At 34.1% G+C, this 11,238-nt stretch overlaps 1 protein-coding gene across 2 annotated transcripts in view; it reads right to left on the minus strand.

The window, feature by feature from the left end:
• Positions 1–11,238, minus strand: part of LOC106475073 — a 68,831-nt gene that overhangs the window by 52,082 nt on the left and 5,511 nt on the right. Inside the window, exon 1 of one of the 2 annotated variants that reach the window (XM_022381302.1) lies at positions 3,601–4,041. The exons of the other annotated variant lie outside the window; for it this stretch is intronic. Coding sequence (XP_022237010.1) covers positions 3,601–3,672 — 72 coding nt within the window. The 5' untranslated portion in view covers positions 3,673–4,041. Of the gene's footprint in view, positions 1–3,600; positions 4,042–11,238 lie in introns of those variants that run through there. 2 annotated transcript variants of the gene reach the window in all.

Genomic DNA, 11,238 nt, shown 5'->3' on the forward strand with positions numbered 1-11,238 from the left:
CCAACGAATAGTGTGATTGAACGTCACATTATAACGCCCCAAGGCTAAAGGGCGAGCATGTTTGGAGTGGGGATTCGAACCACGACCGCAGATTGCGGGCCAAAGTTGTATGCATTCTACGTGTTGAACACTTCATTTCAAACTACAATAGTTGAGTTGTGACAACTACTCCTTACAGTTTAGGAAAATAAATATTAAGTACAAATATAACAGATTTATTATAATCTTAATTACCGCACTACTAAATTGTTGTTGGTTTATGTGAAACTCAATAAATATTCTTAATGTTGATCGTTGGACTTTCCAGAACATCATTAGAAGAGGGTAAACAAGGTACCAAAAGAACTGGCCCTGTGGTATAGCTCTGGATTTCTAAGCTGGAAAGCCGGGTTCGAATCATTATCATACCGCAAAATATTCTCCACACTTTAAGCTGTGAGTGCGTTATGAAAGTGACAGTCAGACCCTTATTGCAGATAGTTGGTGATAGAATGTTGCTGATTGGCTGCTTTTCCTTTGGCCAGCACTTCAAAATTAGGTAGATAGTCTTAGTAGCTTTGCCAATACAAATGTGTTAAAAGAACCTCATTTGTACTTACTCGTTGATGACGAATCTCGGCGTATTTTATAGAGGTTTAGTTCGAATAACGAAAGATAGGTCGATATTATCCAGATAAAATAGGATAACAAATTATGGACACTTCTTTCTCAAGTGGAAAAACATTTCTGCGGAAGATAGCCTATCATTCTAGAGCTACTATTAATCTCAGTTGAAACAATCGTCAAATCTTATGCTAAGTTTTTTTATTGCTTGAACCAGATCTGAATAAGGTATTGTAAACTAGCAAAATGTTGATTATTTCTATATCAAACCTTAACAGCGCACAAAATGTATTGCGAAAGGCGCTAATAACAGCTATGCTTATTTGTTTGTTCTTGAATTTCCCCTCGAAGCTACTCGTGAGCTAACTGCTCTAGGCTAGCTTTTCCTAATTTCAAAATTATAGCTTAGAGGGCAACCAGCTAATCAACACCATCCACCATCAACTCGTGAGCTACTCTAATAGAACAGGTGAATTTTACTTTCACTCTTATAACGCATCCACTCTCTCAAAGTGCGGAGATTATTTTTTTTTCAGTCATAGAGGGGCGCGAACCTTGGATCCACAACAACAATGCAAGTATAATATTGCCCAGACTTACAACTGCTTTTCTCTAAATTCCGCAAAACTTTTCGTGAGTTGTAGTTAATTCATAATATAATTCGATTTAGTTGTTTGATGTAAATATAGCAAATACTGTGTGTGAAAAACATTGAGGTCTTCAGGTGAAAACTTAATTACTGAACATTGTATACTGTGTGTGAAAAACATTGAGGTCTTCAGGTGAAAACTTAATTATTGAACATTGTATACTGTGTGTGAAAAACATTGAGGTCTTCAGGTGAAAACTTAATTATTGAACATTGTAGCGAAAAAATTCACAGTAGAAATTGTTTGTTTGTTTGAATGAATTTATGCACAAAGCTACACAATGGGCTATCTGTGCTCTGCCCACCACGGGTATCGAAACCCGGTTTCTAGAGTTGTAAGTCCGCAGACATACCGCTGTGCCACTGGGGAGCCACAGTAGAAATGTAAAAATAATGTTGTAATATCCTGAAAAAAGCATAACAGTATTCTAGAAAAAGGTATCACACCCCCATTAAAAATTCGCATTTGTTAAAACACAGCTATATCGGATAATCTAACTGTATTTCACTTTCAGTCTATCATCTTCCAGGATATTTCTTGCATCTACATTATTAATTACCGTCACTAAAATGGGTTATTTTTATTTGGTCTTCGTTGTTTCCTATATTTTTGAGCGATCCCATAAAATGGCCTCTTAAAAATCTCTCTTTCCTTGCCTCGGGTCATACAGCGCACCTGTATGAGAGGTCATGCACCCGAGGCACCCTCTTAACTATGGGATAGCTTTAACAACCGTCAAGGTCAGTAGGCTTCTTGCACGACATCACATGGAGCATGAGAATTTTATACTAGGGAGATAAACTAAGGTGCTGTGTATTTTCTATACTTTTTTTTTTCTTATAGTTAGATAGGAAACAGCACAAAGCTTACGTAAGAAAACAAAGACTCAAATCTTAAAAATCAATTCCAGTCACGAACTAAACCTTAAATGTGCACTAAGTGTATAAAATTACCGTTGACATCAAACGCATTTTCTTATTCTTTTCAATCCTAAAATATTCACAGTAATACTTATTGCTATAGAGGGTGTTTTATTCAAGTACCAATTTTCTGTTATTAATTTTTATTGAAAACATATCTTAACAAACAGGTCGTTTTTACGTTGTATATTGCATTACAGCCTACCACTCAGAATGCATTATGGGAATATTTAAGCAAACAGTTATTATGCATATGGGCTTGACCTGAGGATGGACTCAGTCAGTTTGTTTATTTTGTTTGTAATTAACCACAAAGCTACACAATGGACTATCTGTGCTCTGCCCACCACGGGTATAGAAATCCGGATTCTAGCGTTGTAAGTCCGCAGACATACCGCTGTGCCACTGGGGGGCGACTCAGCCAGTATGTAGTCCAAAACGTCGTCTCGAAATAGAAAACATCGGAAGAAGTCCATAGTAAACTCTGTTGACATGTTAAAAACATTATCTAAGTCCACTTTAAAAGAAATTCTTAATGCTGACAAGACAAAACCAAGACTCCAAGAATAAGCTTGAGTTGAATCAAATGATCCTTACATTATTGTAAATAAGATATCAGATTATTTGGTATATATCTAAATAAACGTACCATATGATAATCAATAAGTTATTGAATCATTGAACTTTTGAAATAAAACTAATTGAGCATAAATGCTATTTCGGTATTACAGTTTCTATCATTCCAGATTTTAGATACATGCAAGTGTTCAAAGGCATCAGGTGACCTAAATATAAGGAAATATATTGGCGCCAAGTCTTTTGAATCGAACAAAATGTTCAAAAATAATATCAAATCTTTTTATAACAATATTTCGGGGGAAGCTGCACAAAAGTTTATTATAAAGAACAATTCACTGGAGATTAAAAACATAGTGAATCGTAACGAAATTGTAACTAAAGAAACTACATTAAAACTGAATCCAATGGACTGTGGTTAGTTATATATAAATTAGAGCTATTTTAAATGTATGTAAACTCGATAAGCCCAAACTGATACACAGTAATCGTCGCTCTATTCCGTTCTGTTCTGAATTTTTTGGAGGAATTTGAAATTTTAAAACCTTCATTTCCAATAAATTATAAATTTTTCCATAAATCAAGAAATACTGCATTATTAAAAAATTACAAATTTTAAAAACGTCTGTACGGTTAAAAAACGAGGTCAATGAAATTTGGGAAGGTAAACATCGTCCTATATAAACTTTAATCAACAAAGTTCCTTATTCTCTGAACGATCGTTTAACTTTATGACAGAATATTGCCTTATGAGTTTTTAATATTAACATCTAAACCCAACATCTGACACGACTATCGTCAGCAAATTATTGATATAATACTAATAGTAAAAGAAGTCAGACACTTCTTACCATAGAATAAACTCCACTGAGCACACTTCCTACGAAGAGACGACAGCATAAGAACGAGTTGAGAAATGCCATAGTGATTAATTCAATCTATTCGAACGCAAATTGTATTGTATAAGAGCTTTGGCTGGAAGTTTTCAATTCCGTCCGCTGTAGCACTTCATATTTATAATGTCACAGTAAACGTCAGAACTTTGGTAGAAATGTCTTTCCCATTTTTAGTACGTATGTATGTATGTCTTTCCATTTCCGTGTTAGGGAAAAAGGTTTCAGCAAACAAATCTAATATCCTTTCAAGCTTTCACATCATCTGGTCAAAACTAAACCAACTACACAGCATACACGATCCAAGCAGGTCGGAGCACCTGCCACGCTAGGAGACACGACCCTCTACTAGGAGATGGAAAGAATCATGCTAGGTATTTGACTGCAAACTCGTAGAATCCCTTCCCAAGAACCCTCCTCTTATTTCAAGTAGCTATAGCCAGAGGCTGATCCCAACTAAGCTAAATAATCTCACCGCCTGTCCAAACGACCAGGCACAACTTTCCCTAATCTAAACGCCAGTGACCTCATTGAATTGAGTCCCACCTAACCCTCGAAAGGTAGTTATAACACGTATCAATAGCGCATGCGCAACAACACAACAAAAGTAAGAGTACGTACAGGTATGCAAGCTGAGGCAACAAGTTCTTCATTTCCTCTATCACGAACTTTTCACAAGCGAGCTGCTGAAAACACACATTGCAAGATGCAGACAACTGATCATTTACAATTTCTGGAACCTTTGAATTTTATTCTCTCCCTGACTAATAACCAAAATTTTCTTTTTCAGAGGGAAGTCTGTTCGATCACCTGCTGACTATCATTTACTTTAAGAAGCAGGGAAAAAATAAGGTACTTTTGAGCATAATGAGAAGTAAATGAAATGTCAGACAAACTACACATAAAACTTGATGTAATAGCAAACTTGAAATAACACCTCTTTCGGGTTCAGCAAGATTCATAGATACCAATCTGAGTCTGGATTAAATTAACCGTATATTTGAAATTATCGTATTGTAATTTAAAATTTCTATTTCCTAGACTTATTAAAGCAAAACTAAACCTACCTTTCTGACAATTCTTTTAAAAAGTTTACTAACACACACTCGTTCATTCAGCTTTATGGTCTGAGCTGTACATGGTGTTTCAAAAGGGCTGCACTTATATTTGTTCTTTGTAGATAACTTTTGATTTACAGCACCAAAACTCATTAGTCCAATATCTCGTGCATTAATCTAAAACACGAAAAATCAAAAAGATTTGAAATAATGCTCTGGAGAAACAAACTTATGAATCGCCCTATATAAAATCAAATCTGCAACCAACAAACTCTTCTTCTCTGTTGTTGTCATGGTTAGTAGTCTATATGATCATCTGAGTGTAAATATTAATTACTTACTTTTATCTAATTACTAGACACTTATTACTAACTGGTTTTTATCCCACATTTACGCTGCTAGCCTGTTTGTCTTCAGTGAAGTCCTGAGTAAGACTATTTTTATATATCCAGGGTAATAGTGGTGACAAGGATTGAATCCTGGATCTTCTTGTTAGAGAGACTGATGTACTATCAACTCGTCTGGGGTATCTCTCTCATTTGAAACTGAATTAATTAACTGGTGTGGATGGTTTAAAAAATGGTAGCCACGTTTTTCTGACTTCTTAGCTTGATTGATTAAGTGTGATATCAGTTAATGAGTGTAGAAGGATTTTTTGTCTTTTATTTTGGCGTGTATGATTAATATCTTATTATTTGTCTAGTATGGTTCTAAGTTATCTTATGGTGTTCTCATACCCTCCACCCTCCCCCCAAAAAAACTGGTAGCGCACATCCGCACATTGCCCTGATACTGATGGTGCACATGAAAAAAATCATTCCGCACATGGATTGAAAGATCAGAGGGTACATTGTTCTTTTTTCCATAAAAAAAATTGAATCTTTTCTTCGACATAAATAATTTAAGCTATTTATTTTAGCCTAAATAAACTTGTAAAACGAAAGTATTTAAAATTTAACAGAGCAGAAATAAAGTTGTTTTGAAGTTAAGTACAAAGCTACTCAATGGACTATCTGTGCTCTGCCTACCATGGGTATCGAAACCCGGTTTCTAGCGTTGTAAGTCCGCAAACATACCGCTTTGCCACTGGGGGGGCACAAAAATAAAGAGAATCTCTTCACCTCACCGTAATAAGCTGTTGAGCTTTAAGTGTCTTGGGTAAGTTCTTTCAAATAAGAAAAAAAAAACAGAAGATAGTAGACATTTTAAGCTTTTTAGGATATTGGGGTGGTAGTTCGACATTCCCGGTACCCCCACCCGTCTCTTAACTACTATTTACTTCGTAAAATTATAAAATGCCCTCTGCATGTCCCAAAAAGAAAGATTAACGAGCGATGTCGTTAACGTACAATAATAATCAAAATCTTAACTAAAATTCACAGTTTCCATTTTTATTATTGGTGTTGAGTTTGCTGACAACACACAAGTTTACTCAGTTACCGTGTAGGCGTAATCCGTGTTTTGAAAGTGATGCGTATGACTCTTAGTACGAAGAAACAGCCAGGTGTGTACCTCGAAATAATGTGGTATTTTTGTAAAGAAACTTACGTTATTGCAATGCTATTTGTTAACTTTCTTGAAATACGACACCTACCTGAACCTCATCTATTATAATGGATCTCATTAAAATAATACACCGAAATACGCTCATTTCAAACATTCTCAGAGAGAGTGTTTGTATCAGCGACAGAAATGTGATGTTTACTAACAGTTCATTGTTTTTCTTTGTTCTCGCGATCATTAGGGAACGGGGTTGGATCCGGTGGCGCAAAAATTCGCTCCACACTTTATAACTATGTGTGGGCTTTAAGAGTAATTAACGGCCTAATCCCACTATTCGATCAGACAAGAGTTGCTGATGGGTATTGTTGACTAGCTGTCTTTCCTCTAATCTGTCAGTTCACCCTTCCAGTAGCTCAGCGGTACGTTTGCAGGTTTACAACACTAACAACCGGGTTTCGATACCCGTGGCGAGCAGGGCACAGATTGCCCCTGGTGCAGTTTTCTGCTTAACAAAGAAACCAAACAGTTCACAATTAGGAGAATCTATGTGCAAATGGTTCTTGTGTAGTTTTGCTGGACATTTTGAAGAAAAAAAAAGCATTAGGAATCGAATAAGGATAAGGTATTTGTGTGTGCGTGTGTATGTAACATAAGTTGTTCTAGAAATAATTTATCTTAAAATCCACAACTAGATCTAAGTTACATGTTGACTGTAATTGTATAACATAGTTCTTAGATCAACCAAGATCATCAAGATCGTTGATTTGTACCTAACGATTGACATTTATTACAAACTCTTTAATACAGCAGAATAATATGGAACAGTGTTTACATTCCTGATGGAAACCATTTCAACAGAATAATAATCATTTCATAGTCACAGTTTCTATTTTACTCTATCTCACATAGCTTTTTTTTTTCTTGCTTTACTCACTTTAATGTTGCTGGGACATTCGGTAAGTTAATTTGCCAGTCTACAAACGTGACAACTTGACAACGACTAACTAACCAACCAGAATAATATGGAACAGTGTTTACATTCCTGAGTGAAAAACGTAATATGGAAACCATTTCAACAGAATAATAATCACTTCATAGTCACAGGTTCTATTTTACTCTATCTTATATAGCTTTCATTCTTTTCTTTTTTGTTTTGTTTTGGCTTTACTCACTTTAATATTGCTGGGACATCCGATAAGTTAATTTGCCAGTCTACAGACGTGACAACTTGACAACAACTAACTAACCAACCTTGGAATTAATTACTTCTCTCAACAAAAAAGCTTGACAGTTACAAGACTATCACTGCAGTTACATCATTATTAACAACCACGACAATATTTAACGGTAATCTTTAGATGTATTTATCGATATATTAAACAATTATCATTAGTGCAGATATAGTTAGAAAAGATGCCGTACACGTGCAAGTGTAAGGTGAAATCAGTTGAAATGTTTTTATTCACACAAAATTACACAGGTTTGCGAGATATTCAATATATCTTATAGAGTAAGAGTTAAAGTCAACGGGACATAAAAGAAATTGTATTTTTCAGCACTCACATACAGGAATATTTTAAGCTAATAATGTAGCGAATTCTGGTTCAATTTGCAAGTCATCATAGATGTATTTAAGTTCCAGGTGAGAGACTTAATTATCCAAAACCTCATCCAAAAATAAGCGAACATGTCTTTGCTAGCAACCTATCATTTCGTCTGAATTCATAAGTTTGACTGACACAAAAATCTTTAACGTATTCAAAAGGTAAGCTTGTTATTTTGACTCTAGAAACAGAAGTTTGTGGGTAAGTAAACTTTAAGAAAGAACCAATCCCAGCAAGGTTCCTTTATGCTGCCTTAAAATTCCACACATGTCTGTATACTGTTCTACAAAAACGTCATATGTTCTTTTACATAAGTGAATCATTTTCATTGAAATCGGGTCACGTTTTGTAATGCTTGAAATGTTGACAACCACTGGCTATAGATTTCTCTAGACCAATCGTGACGTGAAAGTCTTATCGAGCATATGACGTTTTGTGAAAAATGTGTACGTGATAGAGAAAAGTTGATATCATTTTCGGATTCAGCGTACAAGAATTACTGTAGAACATGTAAAAATTTAAAGACAAAAAAAACATCGCAGGCCTGTGTAGTTAGAATGGGGGTTTCAGTAAAAAAAACTATGTAATGTTTAATTTTAGGAATCACACCTGTGAGTCATAATTTAAAGTTATGTGATGTAAACCTGTATTTGTCTTATTAGCTTTTTAAGCACTGATCCAGATATGACATAGTTATACATGTGTATCTAGTTAATCTGGTCACATGCCTCTGATTGACATAACATTTGTTTGTCACAGTGCAGTTTTACGCTACTTTTAAATGGGTGAATTTTTTTTAAACATTGCTAATATTACAGGACAGGAGTAAATCCCCTAAGGAAATGGTATGCTATATAAAGATGTCGGAAATTTTTAATTCCTTTTCTTTTCGATCTTACATAACGGTACAGATATTTTATGATTGATTTTTTGTTCTTAATTAGGCACAAAGCTACACAAAGGGCTATTCTAAGGTTGTAAGTCCACAAACAAACCGCTGTATTTTTTTAACTTCTTGATGGTAATATAGTCTATAAAATTCACAGAAGTAAATCTATCACTTACACATATTTATCGCGTTTTGTGTAATAAAACATCAGACTTTCAAACGTTATTTGTGATAAACCAACAGGTATTAAAGATATAATCATATTTAGGTAAAAACAGTTCGGTAGACAAAAATCTTATTTTATCTACGGTACAAGGTACTGATTTTTTTTTCACTTTTCTGTTAGCTTTAATACACAAGTTAAAGGCATAATGTACTTGGAAGGTCAATCAATCAGCAGGAAAAAATGTAGACCTTATAGAAATGCCCAATTAGTAAACGAAACTTGGTTGCAAGGTCTTGTATAATGTGTAGGTTCAACTAATTTCATACTATAAGGGTTTGACTTAATTTTCTTATTCTGAATTTCTTGTGTATTTTAAGAACATATCTGTTTCACTTTAAAAGTTTTGTTTGTTTATTGTTAAATACAAAACTACACAATGGGCTATCTGTGTTGTGCCAGCCACAGGTATAGACATTCGGATTTTAGGGTTTTAACTTTTCAGACTTACCGCTCCATTTGTGGGTGGGGATGGGGCTTTAAAACTACGAAATGTTTTAAAGTTATATCTATAGAACCTTTCTGAATATCAAATGATAGAAGTAAAGGCCTTTAAAATTTCTTGAGATTTGAATTCTCCTAATAATTAAAACCAGACACTCATAACAAAGTTTCCAATTACCACATGTCTATAAGGTCTTTAAGTTTAAATGTAGGTCAGAGTACTTCAAAGTTGTGTGAAACACCACGGTTGAAACCAGTGTTGATGATCCTTAGTAGGTACAGTTTCACACCAACTTCCATGTAAAGATTGATCCTCGAAAAGTCTACCAAACATGATATTTCACCACATTTAATAATCTTAAAGAGCTTTCTGTTACGAAGTTAGGTGTAAGGAAAATCGGTCGAAATTGAAAGAGGCGAGAAAGGGCCGACTTTTATTTAGTTGGTCACTAAGAGATTGAGATATTATAGCACTCTAAAGAAATTATTAGAAGGAGCGACCGCCTTTATTCTTCAATGGTATGGAGACAACAGGACCCCCTATGATTATGAAACTATATAATCAAAACAGGTGTACAATCTCAGAATGAAATGACCAAATAAACAAAGAGAGGTAAAAAGTAGTATGCTGTCAGTAAGAAATAAAATGTAGTTCTAAATCTATATGTTGTTGATAATAGTAATAAACAGTAATTCGTTAGGTATATTAGTATGAGTCAATTCCTGATAGGAATAAATACAACCTTAATAACGTTGAAGGGAAAGCGATCAAAAAAAGTAAACTAAGATCAACATTTGATAAAATTGATAAAAAAAGACATTTTGTTTTTACCATACTTCGTAAGTTTGTCATGTCAAATTTTGTTTTTACCTCACTTCCCAGGTTTGTCATGTCAAATTTTGTTTTTTACCATACTTCCCAGGTTTATCATGTCAAATTTTTCATAAGTTTTAAAATATATATATATCATTCCCATTTATAGACCATTGAATAAAATTAGCCAAATGCTAAATAAAACTAAAGATGAAATCAATTTAATGGAGAAAAAGGGTATTTATAAAATTGAATGTGGTGGTGCTTATATTGGTCAAATTAGAAGAAATTTTAAATTTAGAGTAAATGAACACAAGAAAAATGTTAAAAATAAAAGTGAAAACTCTACACTAGATGAAGATGTAGATTATACTGGTCATGTTATCCAGTGGGAAAAAAAAACTGTTATTTTGGCTCAATCCAATAATATAACGGCTAGAAATATTAGAAAAACCATAGAAATAATGAGACACAGTAAAAACAGTTTTATCTTAAATACAGATGAAGGGTTAGAAGATCAAAAAGTAAGTAAATGGCGTGATCTTTTAAAAATGTAAACTATTAGTCACATGACCATGCCTTTTCTGTATTTATATGTTGCACATCATTTGTATTTCACACTCCTGAGGATGATAACGTCGAAATATGTCAAATTTGTTTTTTACGACTGTTGATCGGTTTTTCTAAATAAAAAATTAGTTGTATATTATATAATGTTGATCGTTGAGTATTTTGTTATATTTTAAATAGTTATACAAGTTTCCTTGAATGTTATCCATAGTGAACGAATACTGGAAGTATCATTTACAGCTTATTTTCGTTCTTTTTAGGCGGCCTTTTCAATGAGAAAAACTATACAAATGTCATTCAGTAAAATAACGTTACAATTAATGCTTCTACTTATGTAGGATGAAAATCATTTATCTATTTCCGGTACTTTAAACAAGTGTCCACTAAATGTACATAATGACTAGAATATGCTATTATGGTACAACTATTACGGTCCCGGCACTCGCAATCTGAGGGTCGCGGGTTCGAATCCCCGTCACACCAAACATGCT

The sequence above is a fragment of the Limulus polyphemus genome, unplaced genomic scaffold (assembly GCF_000517525.1).
Source record: "Limulus polyphemus unplaced genomic scaffold, Limulus_polyphemus-2.1.2 Scaffold6, whole genome shotgun sequence".
NCBI lineage: Eukaryota > Metazoa > Arthropoda > Merostomata > Xiphosura > Limulidae > Limulus > Limulus polyphemus.